At 37.8% G+C, this 22,565-nt stretch overlaps 2 protein-coding genes across 2 annotated transcripts; both read right to left on the bottom strand.

Annotated features, from left to right (window-relative positions):
• Positions 1–16,340: 16,340 nt before the first annotated feature.
• On the bottom strand, positions 16,341–18,410 carry LOC120627023. The gene has a single exon (XM_039894860.1). It carries the CDS (start codon positions 18,408–18,410, stop codon positions 16,341–16,343), a length of 2,070 nt encoding a protein of 689 aa, XP_039750794.1.
• Positions 18,411–18,638: 228 nt separating this feature from the next.
• Positions 18,639–21,791, bottom strand: LOC120627024. The gene has a single exon (XM_039894861.1). It carries the CDS (start codon positions 21,789–21,791, stop codon positions 18,639–18,641), a length of 3,153 nt encoding a protein of 1,050 aa, XP_039750795.1.
• Between the last annotated feature and the right edge of the window lie 774 nt (positions 21,792–22,565).

Consider the following 22,565-nt stretch of genomic DNA (forward strand, 5'->3'; position numbering starts at 1 on the left):
AATATCCATTCGATACCAAATTTATTTCTACATATATTATTATATATAATTACTAGCGGACCCCAGCGCCATCTGTCGGGCTGATTTGTGAATTTAAGCCGTTCAGGGTGCCACCCAAACGCATACCAAAAAATTCATTCAAATCGGTCCAGCCGTTTAGGAGTTCAGTGACATACACACGCACACAACAAAGATATATGTAAAGATTATTATTATTTAAAAAAAATGTAAAAATTGTTTATTATTGGTTCCATTGTAATAAAATCGCCCGCTCGTGGTGGACCGTGGAGATAGTGTTTCGTAAAGCTGCTCAGCGAACGGAATATGGTCGAGCTGTAAAAATTATCGAAGTCCATACAAAGCCAGCCTAGTAAGAATACCTACGTTATGTTAAACAGAAAGCATTGAAATTGGACCAGTAGTTAATAATACTAATAAAAGCAATATAAATCCCCTCCTGCTTTTGTTAGAAGCCATTTCATAAAAACTAGCTGACCCGTGCAACTTCGTGTGCACCAAATCGGTTATTACCGGAAAACACGAATAAAATGACATTTTCTAAAAATGAATCCTAGCTAGATAGATTTATCGCCCCCGAAACCCCCTGTATTACTAAATTTCATGAAAATCGTTAGAGCCGATTCCGAGATTCCAATTATATATACAAGAATTGCTCGTTTAAAGATATAAGATAAGATAAGATAAACATATTAGACTAATTTGAAAAAAATGTTTACTGGGATAAATTAGTTAATTAGGTATTTATTTATTTCATTAGCAACATCACATCAACCGATTACCGGCTCACTACAGATCACGGTCTCGTCCCCCAATGAGAAGGGGTTAAGGCCGTAGTCCCCCACGCTGGCCCAGTGCGGATTGGTGGACTCCACAAACCTTAAAGAACTTTGTAGACTCTCAGAAATGGAGGTTTCCTCACGATGTTTTAAAAAGTCAAAATATCACTTGCTTCGACGGTAAAGGTAAACCTTTACCGTCGAAGCAAGTGATATTTTGACTTTTTAAAACGCAGGTTTCTTAGAAGTGTTTGTGGTGGTTGCTGGGATTAGAACTCGGCCCCCCCCGAAAGTGAAGTCAAACTCCTAACCAATGTGCTTCTTCTTATTTATTTAATAACTAAATAACTGACTTCATATTTTTTAAATATAAATATCGTATGTATCTTTGACCACTGTTGATCGAGCAAAGTGAACACTAAAATTATTTTCCACTTTCCATGCGTCTGACCGTTTGTCTATCATAATAATAATTTATTTTTCAGCAAAACGTTGCTATAACTTAACAAACAACGTAAAACACAAATATATATATCTTTTAAATACCGTAATAAACGCGGACGAAGGGACGCTTGCAAAAGCTAGGAAAAATATAAATATGATGTTAGTTTGTCCTTCTTCCATGCAGCAACGGAGCAACGCTTTGACGTACTTTTTTGCATAGAGATAGTTATTTGGCCGGAGAGTAACATGCTACTTTCCATCAGGGAATGAAACACGATTCATATGGGATAGTGCGTTTCTGTGTTTACATACTGCTAAAATTGTTGGCTGGTTTTGGAATAATAAATACAAAAGATACTTTTTTTTTAAAGTAATAAAATGTAGGTACTTACCCATCGACATATGTATGTTGATAACTTTACAAAGCGTGTTTAATTTATTTCTCTGAGCCAGAAACACGTGTGATCACAGACTGGTTCCGAATATACGTATTAGCAAAAATTCGTGTCATTTACAACTAGTTTTAGTAACCCACTTATTAAATGTAGGTAAAAAATGTTAGAGACTTAGAAATGGTTGAGTTAGAAAATGTTTGTTCTGCGAGCGTTATGTTATGTTAGAGCAAAGACCCGAATAGTGCTAATTTATGGCTTTTGCTAGTAAAATCTAAGATTAACCAGCATGGGTTGGTAAATGCTAGGATTGACTTAAATACTAAATTTATAACTTATAATATTTTATGAAGACACAATCGTGTCTGCTCAAAAACATACACAGTTATAACCTATTTTATATCTCGAGTTCATTTGATTTTAGGTCTTTGGTCATCACGTTTTTGTGTTCATCAAGTCTCGAACCAGTTACAAGCTAAATCACTCGTACAAGTACATCGCGTTAATTTTGAGTGAGATACTGTTAAGTAAATCAATAAAATACAATCAGGGTATCCAGGTACATACGGTCAACATTTTAAGCACCTTCAGCTTTAGGAACTAAAATGGGTATTAACTTAAGAAATATAGGTTTTTGATGAGAAACATACTAAGCGGAGGGTCGGACCGGCTTGTCATGGTAAAACGAGCTTCCCTTTCAAAGAATATATTTTCTTTAAATATCTTTTTGTTTTTAATATGCCCTATTTATTTCCTTTCATAAACCATCCAACCAATGCAGGTACTTATGATATCAACCCTGTTTTTTTTTTGGCGTGTTCGATAATCTTTATTGCTACCTCCGACCCTTGGGCAGGACGGAGGTTATGTGGGAATCCCCCTCTAAAGGGGGTATACCCGAGGGAGTATAAAAATGCACTACGTAGTATTAGTGGGCCTTGAATGTTAATTTTTAATAAGTATTATACGTGTTACATGAGCTCCTGTAAGGTTTATTTATTAGTGGTAAAAGTATATAAATATATACTTTGTGGTGCATTTGCTACACTGATAAAGTTCAGTATGTAGCTACCTACATCATCATCAGCCTCAGTATCTACGCTAGTGCATTAGGAAAATTCCTGTGAAACTAGTCGTAAGTTGGAAATAAATAAATAAGAATGCACACTTCGGAAAGTTACTAAACTTACGTTGGTATAATAATACCGGCATATCTCAGCAGTTGCCGTTCCCCTGGCTTTAACAGTAACATACGTATATTATAATATTTAGAATTCTGTCTGGGTCAGATAGTAATCAAATTCGTTTCGGAATATTGTTTAATATTTGCACTTTACTGCAAATTGGCTGGATCAATTAGCGACTCAGTAAACTATTCAAGCTTTTATACATTTTTTTAATTTTTCTACCTAATGCTAGCTAAAAAACTTTTGAACAAAGAATTAGTAAAAATATGGATTAAAAAAAAAGTTTTTCTTCATCGCGAGCTCTTCCAGCCGCCCTACGATGAGTTTTAGAGTTTTTCTTTATGGTTTGAAATGATTGACGAATCAATTAGGTGGAATACTTGGAAAGAAAACGTCCTAAGTAGTAACACCCTGTGTCCACCAACCTGGTGGTAAGCCTACCACGCCATTCAGACAAAATCACAACAATGCACAACAGTCGGTGTAAAGTCGACGTGGTGTGCGAAGGAGAGTCCCTAAGATAAGAAGTTTAGGTAAGATTTATAATAATAATTAAACTCTTACAAACAATTAAAATACAGGTAACAAAACTTATATGTTAGTTGCATGGGGTGTAAGGGCGGCGTTATCAGTGGTAATAATCCCTTCTTCCACCACCACTAAAGGTACCGATTAAAAAAATGTATAACATATTACAAACTTACATAAAATTACATAAACTATAATGTACACTCAAAATACATACATAATTTATGTAAATATTGAGACTATAAGTATCATTATTATAAAGGATTTATTAATACAATTTATTTGAACAAATTTTATTTCAATAACATGTCGTAATGTACCTATAGACTCCAGTGTACAAAGGCTGATGTCATTCTATTATACTAGAATTTTGCAACGATGTTGTCATTGGTAATGTTACAATATTCACTACTTGTTTATTTGCATTCATTTATACCAATTAGCAATTAAGCAACCCGATAAGTTAATAAAAAAAATGCTTAACAGTTTTTTTATTTGAATGATGATAATGAATAAAGTTATGACTTACGTGTACTGAGACATTGTCGCTGACCTCATAAGAAGGCTCAGAGTCACTCAGCGGGCGATGGAAAGATACTCCTATCATAGCTAGCTAGGAGTATCTCTACGTGATCAAATCAGATCCGTAGAAGAACTCTAGTTACCGACATAGCTCAGCGAGCCGCGAAGCTGAAGTGTCAATGGGCAGGGCACATAGCTCGGAGAACCGATGACTGACGTTGGGGTCTTAAGGTGCTGGAATGGCGTCCCCGCACCGGTAAACGCAGTGAAGGTCGGCCTCTAACCAGGTGGAGAGATGACATCAGCGGCCCAGGACCGTGTATTGTGGAACTCCCTACAAAAGACCTTTATCCAGCTGTGGGCGCCTTTATCCAGCTGTGGACGTCGATTGGTTGACATGATTATGATGATGACGAATGAATGAATTAATGAATGAAGAAACTAAAAAGCATAATAAATTGAAACACCAATTTATCCATTACTAGAAGTGCAGGCGGCTTCGTCCATTGTAATATTTTCTATAAATGCTATAAATGCCAAATCGTTTATGCGTATATTATAATGGTTAGATTGTAAAAAAAAAATGTGTCATATCTTACGAGGAGATGTCGATGCTCCCGATCTTCATAACCGACTGTATTGTATACGTGCCCAAAAAGACAATAACCTCCGTCCACGAAAAACAAATTATTCTCGGTCCCTTCCTATGACACTGTTGCACGAAGCATGGCATCTACCTATACCGCGTTCACTGTCGTCATTCAATGCGCTCCTGGACAGCAATGCTCAATGGGATCTATTCCATGACGGGTGGACAGCATTGTTCCGTGAATTATTGAGATATTCTGAGAATATTGAATGACCTTTACATTAATATTCGCTGAGTATCACTATAGTACACTATATTAATATCATGTCTTGTATAATGTTTAATGTCATCTTTCATTAATTTGTCTTATAGTCATCTATAAATTATGTAGTTCTATATAGTTAGTGTAAGGGGCCCTGCCGTACTAACAAGATATAAGATAAATAAAAGAAATAAATAAAAATTATAACAGAGGGAATTACGCCCTATCCCATATAGAAACTGTGCTTATTCCCGGGAAAATTATATTCACTCTAAATACTGCTTGCACCGCCCCTCGCGGCCTGCTATCCCGGGCATAGCTCTTTTGGCCCTAGGATAATTATGTAGCTACGGGATGTAATAACATGTAATACCTGATTCGTGATGATCTAGTAAGCCGGTATCTATATTTATTTATATCAAAAAAGAATATGATTTCTGCTTGTATTTGAATCAATAATTATAATGTAATATAAAGTTAAAAATGTAATGTTATTATAAGTATATATAATGAAACAATAACGTTCTCTTGAATACAAGATTTTATATACTAACTCAGGCGACAATAAATATCGAATGGATAAAAAATGTTAATGACGAAATATTTAACTACCAGACATGCTACCAGATTTTTATCTCTGATCTACGTAATAATTATACCTAGATTATTATTATATCCTATTATGTAAGATCTATCTAGAAATATCGCGTAGCCAAACATTTATCTTCCGTTTGTCAAAGAGAAAACTCCGAAGTAATTTTATCTCTCACGCCTAAAAGGTCGTAAAAAATTCACAGCGTTACCCCGGGGCTATTGCTCACTAGATTTCTTGTAAGAACTGAATTCCGACAGCCGAGGAATGTCAACTTATCGGTTCCATCTTTAACTATATCACAGAAAGTGTTTTTACTTTTGCCCGTGATTTAAGTTTATTGTACCACATGATTCTGGACTCTAATGTGTTCACAATAGAGTTCATAGATGTTGTGATACTTCATGGTGTGTCTTTGATATATTGTGTCGAAGATACCAGTCTGCATAAAGCTTTGAATTGATGAAGCAAAGAATGACACGATATCTAAAGTGCAAACAATTCGTGCAATCTTTAGAGTAAAAAGTCATCGCGGCCATTTCTTAAAATAATATTGAAGTTAATTTTTGAAGGTTTTACTTTACGAACGTTATAGGATCTATAAATGTTATGTTATCGTAATCTCATGGAAATATATTATAAACATGTACCTATCTAAACTGTTAATATTTTAAGACGTATAAAAACATTCAATTTATTACTCAAAGACCCGTTATTGGATATAAATAACTTGAACTTTAATTCCAGGTCTCTTTTCTTGTTTATACTTATATTTAGTTAAGTACTTTTGATCGTTCCGTTACATCAAGGAATTTCGTAGTTTAGTAGGCCTTGATTGAAAATTTTATGATCTGTATTTTGACATATCTTCGTATATCTAAGTGTGGGGCGTGTTCTAATTTAGAATGTAATCAAAAATAAGGCCTTGAAACGGGTTTGACACCTACAGATACAACGGTTTCTTGTAAAGCTTTTTACTGATTCATAAAATATATACTCTAAATATAATAATAAATAATAAAAATGTGTCCATAGTCAATTTGGTTTTGGATTTAAACAACATATTTGATATCAAAAACTTATAGCTTATTGATTTATATGCATATGTAAGTAAGAAAGTAGTAGTATCTAAGTGTTAGATCCTACTTACATCTTACTTACTTTATAACTTCTTCAATACTTACTTTTATCGAATATTTAGAACATAATTATTAAAGGAATGTGTCTGCATTAATAGTTGTAGGCTTTTTCTGATAATATGAGTATATTATAAAAGGTTGTATGTGACATATTCTTGTTAATATAAGGCTTAGGAAAATAAAAACAGTTAATCGAATTCAACTGTGTATCTTTGGTTTTTGTATTGTATCAATGCGGCGTGTACTCATTTTCACCGATTTTGTTTGTCCTTATCTCAAAGCGGTCAGGAGAGCACCTTTATTATTCACGTCAGTGCGTTCGTGCCGGTACTTTGTTTAACGTAAAGTCGCTATCAGTAAAAAATGGCGACGGACAAAAGATGGGCATTAGAACATCCAAAAGAAGGTTTCGAGTTATTTAAGTTTTACATCTCTTGATGCGTTATAGTGTCTAAAATAGTATATAAAAAGTTATAGTGTTTTTTTCTGAATTAAACGCTCGCAGATTTAATACACAATTAAGTAACACTTCGGTGATAAATTTTAATTATGATTTATTTTTATTCCACTATAAGTTAGCCCTGCAATCTCACCCAATATTGCATCTACATCAATATAACATGGTACAGGAGTAACATGTAAAAAGTTGAAAAAAAAACAAATAAAAAAATGCATATTAAACCTACTATATATACTCCTTATCGGTTCTGCGCGGTTTCGTACCGAAACATGACGAACTTGGCGGCGCTTCATCATAGGTAGGATGTTAAACAAGCCACGGCCGAAGCCACTCACCGGAACAGAGAAAATTTCCAAATTATCCCTGCCTAAAAGTAAAAAAGTTTCAATTTTGAAATAGATGAGAAAGCCTACCAATTCGCACATGGCTAGCGTGGTTGACTACGACCAAAACCCATTATTCTGGGATTTCTTTTAATTTCTAAATAAGAAGTGTAAAATGTAGTGCGCCCCTAATTTAAAACTTAAAAATTCAAAATTAATTTATTTCAAGTAAGCACTTTTCAAGTCTGTCTGTTTGTAGTGACTCTACCACCGGTTCGGAAGGTAGATTTTACCGAGAAGAAGCCGACCGAGTTTCTCTCTCTCTCTCTGGTCGTTCCTTCATCACTGAAGATCGTGGTCCTGGTGAGATCTCAACTTCGCGTTGGTAAACTGTCTACATCGGCTTCTGTTGGTGGCCATTTTGGCGATTTGATAGAAGCGGTCCGAATTTGATTTTTTCAACTGGTCTTGTTCGGGACCGGCCTTTACGTCTTTTGCCTTCGGTGTTGCCCGTAACTATGATTTTCTCCAGGCTCTCATATCAACATTTTAGACAACAAAAATGAATGTTCAAATTTTACATTTAAAATGTCAACATTCATTTTTCTAACTTGTTGTTGAGAGATTCAAGCTGAGTCGGATGCTTCCAAGCAACCTTGTCATTAATAAATTAATTAGGGTAGATAACAATGATAATTAATGAAAGTTTTAACTTTGATTCTGCCCCTATTATTTACCAAACGTACTATAAAATCTGTCACATAGCAATGCAAAATTATAGCTTTCCTTCAGTAATAGAACACGCAGTGGCACACAGGTTATTATGCTATTGAACTATCATCGGTAGTACATACTTGCCAAGGGCTAAACATAATAACATGCCCATTAGGTTGTTAATCTGTCAGTATGAAACATTAACGTGTTACTAAAGTGAAATTTTACTATTAAGTATCCATTCTAGACCTGGCTCGTGGTCGAATTGTTTGCATCATGAGATGCTTTAGGTACGATTCCTGGTCGCGCTGAAAATGGATTATCAGTCGAGATATTCCGAGTACCTATGTAAAGTTACTGTTTGTTACACACACACACGCACACACACACAGACACACATTCACACACACGCACACACAAATATGTGCTTTTTCACATGCTGCGACGAATAAATTTTTATTAGTTTATTATTAGATTAGTCTTAATAGTTTTCTTTGTTTCTTTACGCCTTGTGTTCACACTTTTATGTTATTAACTCTTTGAAATATTTATTAATTCAAAATACTTAATTATTTTTATGTTAAATCCGAAACTATTTCAAAATGCTATGTTTATGTAATCTTTGTGGCCTTAGATTTAAGTAAAAGTATTTTTAAATATATTTTTGTTGTAACGCTGTTGATTACGAATAAATAAATAAGTAAGTAAAGTTAGAAAATTGGTTATATTCACCTCGAAGACCACTTTAAGCCGTCGTTCTCTGTCACCATCATCAATGTGTGATAATAATCGCGACACGTCAAAAACTGGAGCAGTGTGGTGGGTGTAAGCTCTAAATCCCTCTCTATTATAATTGTGGAAGCCTCTGCCAAGGAGTGGGTAATTATTAGGCTGTGAATTTTTAATCGTGTTCCTTGCAAGCCCTACGAAGTGTAAATACCTTCCCTGATTTTACCTAAGCGATAATTTTTCTATAAACAGGGTAACACTTCGCAGGGCCAAAGTCAAAGTCAAAGTCAAAAATATCTTTATTCAAGTAGGCCCACAGGTGGCACTTTTGATGCGTACATAAGAATTACACGGCAGTGAGATGATGGCGATAACCACATTCGTAAACTTAAAACTAAAGCTACGAGGGTTCCAAACGCGTCCCGGTCTAAGAAGAAGCCCACAACAAACTTAGCCGGGTGTTTTTTTGTTATCACCATCTCACAGTGTCATTTTAAATTATAGGGATATATAGGGGTTCTAGGTCCGTCAATTATTCCCATAAACAAAAGTCAATATTTCAGCCAAGTTCACACACTTTCACTTATTATACAAAATTTATTATTTCAGTTTTACACATAATTAAAAAGTTCGTCTTCAGCTTTTCTTTCATGAAGACCGTGTTCGAGCCACGGCACGCCCCACTGACTTTTCAAAGTTACGTGCATTTTAAGTAAAACATAGTAAGGAAACCTGCATGCCCGAGAGTCCTCCATAATGTTCTCAACATCGTGTGAAGTCTACAAATCTCCACCTACCCAGCTTTTTAGACTACGGCCTAAAACCTTAAAAAGTGGGCCGGTAATCAGTGGCGTGCATAGAGGGTATGCATAGGGTATGTAGATGATATAAAATGAAGAAATCTCTAGTAAGAGTTAAAAAAAAGGATAGGCATTGTAAGGGTTATAGAAAGCCTACCCTTGTTTTTTTATAACTCGTACTGGCGATTTTCTTCATTTTATATCATCTGCATACCCTGTACATACCCTCTATGCACGCCACTGCCGGTAATGGGTTTTTTATAATGATACTTCTGTACTTATCATCAACCACAACCACAACATATAAATCTTCTTCTTGAATCACTCTATGTATTGCTCAAAAGATCCAAACGTAAACGCCGAGGTCGCAACTTTTTTTTTTTTTTACCCTATTTAAAGAAGCTCAGGCAGACGTTTCTACGCGTTCGTACAACAAACTACATATCGAATCTCAGCGCGAATCTAAATTAGCTTGCGTCCAGAAATCACAATCGATTCAGCTGTTTAGTGGCGAACGACAGTAAGCGGAGCACGTACACACGTACAGCCTACCCGCGCTTTCCTAGCATTCCTTGTAGCCAGTGGCCCTCAAACCACAGTAGATATAATATAAAAGCCGTCATTATGAAAATAAAGCCTAATTTGTTAAACTCCGCAAAAAACAGGAGATTCTGCATATTGTATTTTATATGCTTCAATCTTTATACGCCACACCTAACAGATCTTCGTATATATATAGAATAATATATATATATATATTCAACCAATAAATATATATATATATATCCAATAAACTTGATTTTTAGCATTCTTTATATCGCAACTTAACCTATTCAATTGACTACCATCATTAAGCGGTGATGCATTGAGTAGAAGCTCGACTTCAATTTCGGGGCGCCGAGTTTGAATCCCTGCACGCACCTCTAATATTTGTAAGTTATGTGCGTTTTAAGTAATTAAAATATAACTTGCTTCAATCTGCATACCTGAGAGTCCTACTTAATGTTCTTGGTGTATGGATTCCAACAATCCGCAGTGGGCCAGCGTGGTGGGAATGACCCTTCTCATTGTGGGAGGAGACCCGTGCTCTGTAGTGGGCCGGTAATGGTTTGATAGGATTATGATGATAAGTTTTTAAGGTCCCACAGCTGGGCATAGGCCATCTGTGGGACGTGATAGTATAAGTAATAAAGTCTATCCTAAATTTAATAGCTATTAAATATATATGTATATATGAATCCAAAACTTTGTTAGCTTTGCCCAGAATTGTTATTCAAAACATAAAAATACTGGGCAAAGCTAACAAACTTTAGGCATCGCTGCTTAAAGTACTAGTTCGAAGAAACACTAGTTTCACAAATAAGTACCTATGGAAAAGGTTTATATAATGTTTCACTTAAATGCTAAAATCGCTTGCTCGTATTTTCGTAATGTTAGTCATTGTCTCGGGTGTAAGGACCAAAGCGTCAGTGTTTATCTCTTGTAGTTAATTTATTGGTCTGCGAGCTGGTTACCTTGACTATCTGATACGGCCTTGGAAGTATTAGCATCGTTCTGGTTTATCGTTGATTGACCTAATAAACTATGTGGAAGAACCTTTCTTTCACATTTAAGCTACTGTATCCCTTTTGTATAACTGCAAAAATGGTTAATTGCCTCGTTGGTCTGGTGCTTGACACGTTCAAATAAAGATCACGAGGTATTAAGTTCGACTCCCGCGTAAGGACAGGAATTGAAGTTATTGAATTTTTTTTGTAAAAAAATTCTTAGTACCAGCCCTGAGTTGGAAAAATGGCGGTATATAGCCCCCTGTCCCGTAGAGTATTTTAAATTGTCGCGTCAGCCGCAGTTATTGCCACTAACATGTAATAGTTATACTTAATTTAAACATTAGAAGTAAGAATAAACTTACAGTGCAATATACTAGGTTACATACAATTCATAATTCGTTTAAAGGAAATTGCATACAATTCTACAATAAACTACCAATTGACATCTTGGAGATTTCAAAGTTTGTATTAAACGTAAGCTTATGGAAAAGTCCTATTATAGTATAAAGGACTACGTAAACGATCAAAAATCTTGGGTGTAAATTATTGCTCTAACCAGGTTGCTCTTCTATTAATTTAAAATGACATTGTGAGATGGTGATAACAAAAAAAAAAAAACACCCGCTTAAGTTTGTTGTGGGCTTCTTGTTAGACCAGGACGCGTTTGGAACCCTCGTAGCTTTAGTTTTAAGTTTACGAATGTGGTTATCGCCATCATCTCACTACCGTGTAATTCTTATGTACGCATCAAAAGTGCCACCTATTAGGCCCATAGGTGGCACTTTTGATGCGTACATTGAATAAAGATATTTTTGACTTTGACTTTGACTTTTAAGGTTACGTCAGTAATCAGCATCGTGGTTACTCTATGCACTAAAACCTCTACTATAAGGTAGGAGGCTTATGACCAGTTGTGGGACTAAATGGTGATAACCACATTCGTAAACTTAAAACTAAAGCTACGAGGGTTCCAAACGCGTCCTGGTCTAAGAAGAAGCCCACAACAAACTTAGGCGGGTGTTTTTTTTTTTTGTTATCACCATCTCACAATGTCATTTTAAATTATTAGAAGAGCAACCAGAATAAATTAACATCATCATCATCACACCAACCCATTACCGGCCCACTACAGAGCACAGGTCTCCTCCCACAATGAGAAGGGATTAAGGCCGTAGTCCACCACGCTGGCCCAGTGCGGATTGGTGGACTCCACACACCTTGAAGAACATTAAGTAGAACTCAGGCATGCAGGTGGAAGCTAGTTATATTTTAATAACTTAAGAAATATAAGAGGTGCGTGCTGGGATTCGAACTCGGCCTCCCAAAAGTGAAGTCGAGCTTCTACCCAATGCTCTATTTCCGCTTATGCTTCTACCTAATACGTATCACCGCTTAATGATGATAATCAATATTTATATATAGATAGTTTTTTTTTTTGCATTATTATTAAGTTATCTTTATTGTTTTCAACCTGGAAGGAAGTGATTTCCACGATACAGGGAATCCTAGTGTGGAAATCACAGACTTTACCTGTATTCTTTGGATTAATTTTTTATCTGTTTGAAATAAAAAAAAAAAAAAAAAATAGAGTAGGTTAAGTTACGTTAACCAATGTCGGTAACAGAATGGCCTTTCAATGATCTTCACATCACATGCATTGGAGCAGATCTTAGCTTATTTAAAAGTCCGACGTTTAGACATACCTGAGCCAAGAGTAACAAAGCCTATATTCAGGTCATAACTGCAATAGCTTGCTGTCTCATATGACAGAGGAAAAGCCCATTAAATACAATAATACTCCTAGCAAACCGTATAGGATCAGTGTGGAGGGTCTAAATTATAACCCCTCTCCTCGACTGCCGATTGGCGCAGTTTTTCAGCGACCCTGCTTTCTGAGCCCAAGGCCGTGGGTTCGATTCCCACTACTGGAAAATGTTTATGTGATGAGCATATGAATGTTTTCAGAGTCTGAGTGTTTATATGTAGGTATATTCTATGTATTTATGTATATAATTCATAAAAATATTCATCATGCATCTTAGTACCCATAACACAAGCTACGCTTACTTTGGGGCTAGATGGCGATGTGTGTATTGTCGTTGTATATTTATTATTTTATTATTACTATTAGAGAAGAGGCATGTGCCTCCCAGTTAGATTAGTTGGTTGAAGAATATGTTAAAGTCATAGTATAGTAGTAATAAACAACTCTACATCTTATCAAACGAGATTGCCGCTATGCGTCTGTAAATAATAAAGACGTTTTAATACAGTCTGAGCCTTTTATCGCTGTTGTAAGTTACAGTCCGGACGAAATTATTGTAGATTACCCCGGTTATTTTATTACCAATTACTTTGCATTCAATACCTTAGGAACTGACTATAATATGTTAAGGCGAATATTGTCATTTGTTATTTTAATTCTAAAAACGAGCCTATTTTTGTTGTTTGTGACGAAATGTGTTAAAATATTTCAGGGTCATTCAGCGAGTGATGGAGAAAGCTTCACTTAAAGCACACGTATCTCTACATGATCACTAATAATACATCAAGACATCAGTAAAAGAACCCGAGTAACCAACATAAATCAATGAGTAGCGCAGCTAGTGCGATAAGGCACTAGGTGTTGGGGTCCCGCAACCCTACACTATTTAGACAAGCTACAATGAAGTTACAAAAAGTTTATGGAAACATACAGAACAAGATCGTATAGTTAAGAAGTTTACAAACAAAAAATCTTGTTCTAGCAATGGATATCCATAAATTCAGATAATGAACAATTAGAATTTTTAAAAACATAATTATTATTAGTATTATCTTAAATCCTTACCTACTGAACAAAAGGAATACCAAAGATGGAAGTTTTATTCGATTTCTCGCCGTTATCAATGTATTAAAAGCAGTAATTCTCATACAGAATTTATCAGCTCATTAAGTATACACCTTAACAACTGCACAAGCTTAAATAAGAAAGAAAATGAATCAATAAAGTACTTATTAGTTTCATATTAACCACTTTTTTACTAGCATATTTAAATGTCAAAAAAGTTGAATTTTTGCACACAAATACTGTACAATACAGACTGAATTCGCCTTAATAGCTTCTCAAGTTTATGTAGAATCAATGACTTATTAATTTATTGCACCATTCACCCAGTTTGTCTAGAAAATATTGTAAAACATAACCGACACAAAAAGTGAAAGTGAAATGCAACATAAATTATTCGTTAAATTGAAAATGTCAGTTGTCTTACGTACAAAATTATTATAATTATAAAGAAATTGGTCATCGCAGTCAAGCAAACCATTACTCATAATATTAGTAGTACTTACTCATTACACAGAGCTTAGAGACGAGCTCAAGTTGCTCGTTTAGGGTAGGGATTAAACAGGAAAATAAAATGACACTGTATGTATTAAATTTGACGTCATAAAAGCAACCCGCGCACCCACCGAATTTTCCCATCAGTAAAACGGAAGCATTCGCGTCCGCAATACTTACGTTTAGGTTTGGGACTAAACAGGAATATAAAAAATACATTGTATGTATAAAAAACAGGAAAATAAGATGACACTGTATGTATTAAATTTTACGTCATAAAAGCGACCCGTGCACCCACCGAAGTTTTCCATCAGTAGAACAGGAGCAATCGTGTACGCAATACTTAAGTTTAGAGTAGGGACTAAACAGGAATTTAAAATGACATTGCTTGTATAATTAAACAGGAAAATAAAATGACACTGTATGTATTAAATTTGACGTCATAAAAGCGACCCGTGCACCCACCAAATTTTTCCATCAGTAGTACGGGAGCAATCACGTCCGCAATACTGACGTTTAGGGTATGGACTAAACAGGAATATAAAAATGACATTGTATGTATAATTAAAAAGGAAAATAAAATGACACTGTATGTATTAAATTTGACTTCATAAAAGCGACCCGTGCACCCACCGACAAGACCAAGTGTCATTTTAAATGATTCTAATGTTTAGCGATCAAGCCAAAATCATCAAAGACTTACTCTGCCTTCCACTTTTTGTACTAGCCTTAGCCTAGTAATGCGACATATAATGTTGCACTTTATTTAAATATTGTTTGACGGTCGATTTGCGCAGTGGGCAGCGACCCTGTTTTCTGAGTCAAAGGCCGTGGGTTTGATTCCCACAACCGGAAAATGTGATGAACACGAATGTTTTTCAGTGTCTGGGTGTTTATCTGTATTTTCTATGTATTTATGTATAATGTATAAGATCAAGCGGGCACCAAATAATATATTATTCATAAAATTATTATATTATACCAAATAATATATTATTCATAAAATTATTCATCGGTCATCATAGTACCTATAAAACAAGCTACGCTTAATTTGAGACTAGATGGCGATGTGTGTATTGTCGTAGTATATTTATTTATTGTATTTTTTCCGTTACTTTTTTTTTACTAATTAAAACGGAAATAGAACACTCGGATATTACTTAATGGTAACAGCAACATATTACATTGTAAACGTACCCTTTAGTACTTTGTGCCGAATCGCACAAAATCAGTTTTCCATTCACCTATAAGCTACTAGGTATAAACAAACGTACAACTTACTACCCCAAATGCATACCGTCTGCTTTTTATCGTCTGCTTTTTTTCTTTTTTTTAAGATAAGACAAAATAAAGTAGGTTACTACGCATTAATTATTAACGCGCTTGTGGAGGATCGTAGACGAGTCCAATCCACAGTAGTGAAATAAAACAACAAGGTGTAGTCGTTTTACCGGAGATGCGTTCGCTTCAGAGTCAGCGAGTGAAGTGCGTGATTTGACCGCGTGAGGCGGGGTTTTATGCTCACAGAAGCGCGCGCATATCGGTATCTTTATTAGAGTATGAGACAAGGATGCAAATACAGGTAAAAGAGATAGCAATATTAGTAGACAGAGATAGTGATACATAAAGAGTGAAGCGGTTGTTTACAATTTGGTCAGCTTCAGTATGGTTGGTGACGGGGAAGCATCGACCGCTTAATTTAAATAAATCTTATGTTTAATTTTACAGCTATAAATCGTCTATATTTATTACTAATAAAATATACTCTAAATAGACTTATCGGAGATTAGGTCTCGCAACTAACTTATATTTTTCATACAAATAACCAATATATCTACCTTATCAACTATTAAAACATAACTTCCTTATTATAATAATCAACTGTTTGATACAAGGTCTCGCAAAAGTATTTGTTAATTTACTTAATCAATTTAGGTATCGTGAATCTTCAACAGTCTCCCCTCCGTGCGAAGATAACATCTGGAGCACTTCATGTTGAGGAAGAAGATTGCGCTATTTTCACTAGGCGGGAAACCGGTCGCTTTAGTATTCCGGCGGTAGTGCGCACGTCTACTATACGTGTTTTTCCGTCTGGTCCGGGGTAGGTTTTGATGATTTCACCTCTTGGCCAGGTGCCTCGGGGAAGAGAATTATCGATTATTATTACAATGTCGCCGATGGTTGGGTTAATGAATCCATTTTGATTGTTGTTGTATCGCGGTGTTATCGTGGGTAGATATTCATTGAGCCAGCGTTTCCAGAAGTGATCGGTGAGGCGTTGTAATGTTTTCCATGTTGGGGGGCCGATGAGTTCGTCGTCCGTGAAATCTCCCATGCGAAGGTGCCCGCTTGATCTTCCAATCAGAAAGTGGTTTGGAGTTAAACCTTCTTGGTCATCTGGATCTAGGGGTACCTCTGTTATAGGTCTTGAATTTATGAGGTGTTCTGCTTCTAGAAGTAATGTATGTAATATTTCTTCTTGAGGATGTCGTGTATTAAGGGTTGCGGTTAGTGCGGTTTTAACTGATCGCACTAGTCTCTCCCATGCTCCTCCCATGTGTGGAGCTCCTGGAGGTATGAATTTCCATTGAATTCCTTTTTCTTTGGATTTATCTATCATTTTTTCAAACGCTGTCTTGATTTCTTTATTTGCTCCGATGAAATTTGTTCCATTGTCGCTAAACATCGTTTTAGGTGTCCCTCGACGTGCTATCATTCTTCGCAGTGTGAGTATCATGTTATCTGCTGACAAGGATGTAGCAATCTCCAGATGAACTGCTCGCGTTGTGAGGCATGTATATAAAGCCACCCAGCGTTTATCTGTTTTTCTGCCAATTTTTATGGTTATTGGTCCGAAATAATCTACAGCAGTGCAGGTGAACGGGTATTGTTTGTGTTGCAGGCGTTCCACCGGTAAGTCTCCCAAAGGTGTTGTGATAGGAACGGCTTTGTGTATTCTACACCATTGGCATTCTCTTGCTATACTTTTGACGGTGTTTCGAAGGGATATCACATAGTATTTCTGTCGAATCTCGTTCATAATCGTGTTGTGATTACCGTGATTGTATTCTTGATGGTAATGGTTCACGATTAGTCGTGTAATCGGGTGTTTTCCATCGAGTATTATGGGTTTTTTGTAGGAAATCGCTATGTTGTTGGCAGCGGATAGGCGAGTTTCGAGATGCATTATATCATCTTCTATAACGGCGGTGAGTCTTCTTAGGCGGGATCCTTTGGCGAACTTCTTGTGATCTTTAAGGTTTTGAATTTCATTCTTAAAACTGTCATTTTGAATTCGTTGTATCAACATTGTTTCAGCTTGCTTGATGTATTTTCTTGATAATGGTATTAGTTTGTTCACGGTTTTTATAGTTGGTTCTTGATTCGTGGGTGTTTGTTGAGTCATCTGTTTTTTATACGGTTTCCAGGCTTTATCCTTGACGATTCGTTTAGTGGCGGTGACTTTGTCGGGTTTATTTAGTAATGTTTTAAAAACTTCGACGCTTTGTATGAAGCGTGCTGAGGCTCGTAGGTAACGTGTCCATGATGAGAAACGACTGACGTCTGGTATAGGTGGTTGAACGAGACGCGCCGTGGCTACTGTCTGTGTTTTTTCTTCGCCCGTAACTTGTAGTGAGCGATCACTGTGATCTTGAGGCCATTCGTTGCAGTCAAGTTTTAGGAATTCTGGACCGTTGAACCATCGATGGTTGCTGTCGAAATTTCGGGGTGCCGATCTAGTTGCGTCGTCAGCTACGTTTTGTTTAGTGGGTACGTATCTCCATTCTGATGTTTTTGAGAGTTCTTCTATTTCAGCTAGTCTGTGTGCGACGAAGGTTTTGAACGTGCGTGGGTCGGATTTGATCCATGCTAATACCGTTCGAGAGTCTGACCAGTAATACTTCTTCTTAATATTGGTGTCCATTTCTTGGTGAATGCTGTTTGCTAGACGGCAGCCAAGCACTGCGGCTTGTAATTCTAATCGTGGTATAGAGGTAGGTTTGAGTGGGGCCACCTTGGCTTTTGCTGCTATTAGTTTTATGCTGACCTGGTTGTTCATAGTAGTTTTCCAGTATGTTGCAGCGGCATAGATGGTTTCACTGGCGTCTACGAAGGTATGTAGTTCCCCCTCGTTACAGGAATCTGTACATCGTGGAATGTTTAGATCCTTTAGACATGCTAGGTTGTTGAGCCATTTTGACCAATGGTCTCTAAGCGTGTCGGGTATGTGGTCGTCCCAATTTATTCCGGTGCGCCATAGTTGCTGTATAAGTGTTTTTCCTTGTATTTAAACTGGAGTGGCTAAACCTAGCGGGTCGAATACTGACATGACAGCGCTTGCGACTTCGCGTTTGGTTGGTGGTCTCGTTTCTCTAGTGACGTCATCGGGCGTGTTGCGAAGGCTGACAGTAAATCGTAATGCGTCGTTGTTGGTTTGCCATATCATGCCCAATGTCTTCCCATATTTATCGTGGTCTCCCAAATTAATGTGGTCGGGATGGTTGATTTCCATTGTGTTAATAGTGGATGGATAATTCGATGTCCATCCTCTTAGTTCGAAACCTCCACTTTTGTGTATGAGGTCCACTTCTTTACTTGTTCTTTTTGCTTCTTCGACTGTTGGGAAGCTTTGTAAATAGTCGTCCATATAATGACAACGTTGAATGGCATTCACAGCCTCGGGATATTTTTCTTGGAAGTCTTGAGCATTTCGATTCTTAACGTATATAGCTGAACAGGGTGATGACGTTGCTCCGAATATTAGCGACTTCATTCTGTATTCTTTAGGTTCTGCGTCTGTTTCGTTCTCTTTCCAGAGGAATCGTAAGCTGTCTCTGTCTTCTTCTCGTATTACGATTCTGAGAAACATTTCCTTGATGTCGGCTGCGACGGCTACCGGGCCTTGGCGGAACCTTATCAGCACGCCGAAGAGGGATTGTAGTAAATCAGGACCGGATAGTAAGGCATCGTTTAGACTTTTGCCATTTGTGCGTTCGGCGGCGTCGAACACGACTCTTAATTTTTCCTTTTGTGGATGTATTACTGCGAAATGTGGCAGGTACCAGGTTCTTGGCGAGGTGGGTTTTGTGGTGGCTAGTTCGGCATATCCATTGGATATTAGATTTTGTATTTGGTGAGTATATTTTAATTTGAAGTCTTCATTTTTATTTAGTTTTCTTTCTATGCCTTGTAGGCGGCGTAAGGCACTGTTTCTATTTTGTGGCATAGTTTCATCGTCGGATTTCCATAGTAATCCGCATTCGAATCTTCCTTCGGGCAATCTATGAGTTGTTTTTTCTAAAATTGCCATGGCTCGTTGTTCGGGATCTTTTAGTGGTTTTCTTTCTGTTATTCCCAACGAGTCGAGACTGAAATGGTTTTTAATTAGTTTATCTATGTCTTCAGTTTCTTTTTCATGAATGTGATTTATGAAGAGGACGGGTTTTGAGGTTTCAGTCTTCAAGCCGTGAAGTATCCATCCTAGGCTGGTTAGGGATGCCACGGGCTTTGATGCGCTACCAGTCTTCAAGTCTCTTGTAACTATTAAGTGCCAGTTGTCTTGGCCTATTAACAGTGATGGTGGCGTTCCATCGTATATCAGCTGATCTTCTATATCTTTAAGATGGGGGCAATCTTCTATGTCTTCTTTCTTTACGGATTGTGCTATAAGGTTGAGTTGTCCGATTGTATGTGCCTGAAGATCTTCGTATGTCCTTGAGAATAAACCTTTGATACGAATTTTAATATGTCTTGATTCTTCCGTTTTCATTTGATGACCGCTTATGCCTTCGATAACTAGGCTCTTTGCAGGTCCGGAGGCTCCTATGTGGTGGGCGACTTTGTCTACCAGCAGAGTGACTGTTGACCCCTCATCTAGTAAGGCCATGACGGTCTCAGTGCCATTTGGTCCGCACAGCTCTACAGGTACTATTTTTAAGTAGGCTTTTGAAGTGCCTATGTGATTTACTGAAACTATCTTATTAGAGTCTGGTTTTAATCTTTCTTGATGCAGTAGCTCATGATGCTTTCTGATGCAACCATCCTTGCCACAAGGTTGAGTTTTGCATTGAAAGTGTCTGTGATTCGTTTTGAGACATTTGAAACACATCTTTAGTCTTTTGACTATTTCCCAACGTTCTTTGGTGGGTTCCTTTGTGAATTTGTCGCATTTGATAATATCGTGTGATTGTTCGCATAGGGGACATCTTTCTTCTTCTATTGCCGAGGCGGTAAGGACGATTCTCATTTCTTCTTCGAACTCGCTGTCGTAGTTTGAATCTTCGTCACTTTCGTAGGTTGATTCGTGATTTGCCGTATTAACTCTGGCTCTTCTTATTGGTCGTGATTTGTTATTTTCTATTTTAACCTTCTGTTCGAGACGTAAACCGGGCTCATCAAATTGATCCGATATCATATTTAAAAACTCAGACAGCACACTGAGTATGGGTTCCTTTGTCCGGTGGCATTTGTATTCTTGCCATCGAAATCTTACTATGGTGCTCATTTTTCCCACGATTCTATCCGATATATCGGTAGAGTAAAGATATTCCTTTCGGTCTAATTGTTTTATTGTATTTACGCTGTTAAATACTGCGCTAGCAAATGTGCCTATGCCCTTAATGTCTTCAGTCATTTTGGGCAATTTGTCGAGTTCTGCGATTTCGCTTTTTATTATATATGAAGGTTGTCCGAATCTTCTTTCTAATTCTGTTAATATTATTTCTGGGTTCGTGCTGGTGTATAGAAGAGATTTTACTGTTTGTCTTGCAAGTCCTTTGAGGGACTTCCTGATGCGAGCGGTGTTTTCGATGTCACTAAAAAATGATGCCGTGTCCTTGTAGTGGCTGATGAATGGTATCCAGTTGATGGGATCTCCGTCAAATAGGTACAGATCGTTAATATATATTGGTGGTTTCTTTGGTGCGGTATCCGTTCTGTGTTCGTGACTACTGTTGGTTTGTTGAACTGCCTTTGCTACTAGGTTTGATAGGATGTTCATACTGCGGTTAAATTCGGTATCTTGTGGCGGCGGAGTTTTGTCTATCCAATCGTTGACTAGGTCGTTTTCAGCGTCCGGTTCTTGGTCGGAGTTCTGTGCTAGTTGCAATAGCTCCAATTTAGTACGAGCGAGTGCAGCTGCGGCGTCCGCCTGTTCTTTTTCTCTGTGCTGGAGTTCTAAACGGGCTTCTAGTTCTGCACGTTTGCTCTGCGATGTCCGTGATCCCGTCGCTTTTCTATGCACGTCTTGTGGTGTGTTTTTCGCTGTGCTGCTTGAGTCTGTTGTGGTCGTAGTTTGATTGGTGCTAGTTGTTTGTTCTGTACAGGTGGTTCGCTCTGTACCTGACGTTTCGCCTGTTCTAGACGAATCTCCCGATTCGTCGCTTCCGACTTCCTTTTCCTTCGGTTGTGACTTCTTGCTTCGCGTTTCGATGGTACTCATCTTGGCGCAGGTCTTCAGTCTTCTTGACCCTAACAGCCCTAACGCCCTATCAGTCCTGGCAGAGGGTCCCAAAGGAAGAACACACTCTGACAGGGATGGAAATAAAGGTAGGGTGGTGAGGAATCGCCCGACAGAGGGTAACGCGTGAGAATCGCGCGCTCGGGTACCGGGGGGAACGCCCGATACCGTCGTGCGTGCCTTCCAGGAGGGCGCTATCCCACGCGAACCGTACCGGCGCGATCAGACTGTTACAGACTTACTGCCCGTTAAGGCAAGCTGGCAGTACCGTCTGGTATACTGCTCCCGCCGTTAGGCGTTAACTCACTGTTCACCGTTTGACACCGTTAGGTGGTGAACAGATGAGGCGCGGTAAACCGCTTTGAGTCTTCTCTTCTACGTTGCGAAGCGATCTTCCCAACAGGCCTCGCGGTCTTCGGCAGCTATGCAGAGCTTCGCCTCAATGCATCCGCAGCGATGGTGGATTCCTCTTCGTATGTTGAAGGTAAGACTTCTTGTAGGTCTTCTCTGCAGCGCGGCAAAACGATCTTCCCAACAGCCTCGCGGTCTTCAGCAGCTACTCCAGAGCTTCGCTTCAATGCACCCGCAGCGATGGTGGATTCCTTTTTGCCAATGCGTTGTAGGTGGGACTTCTTGTGTCTGTAGCGCGAGAAACGATCTTCCCCACAGGCTTCGCGGTCTTCGGCAGCTATGCAGAGCTTCGCCTCAATGCACCCGCAGCGAAGGGTTGATGCCTTTTCCGTTGCTAGACAGACT

This window comes from Pararge aegeria, chromosome 10 (genome assembly GCF_905163445.1).
Source record: "Pararge aegeria chromosome 10, ilParAegt1.1, whole genome shotgun sequence".
NCBI lineage: Eukaryota > Metazoa > Arthropoda > Insecta > Lepidoptera > Nymphalidae > Pararge > Pararge aegeria.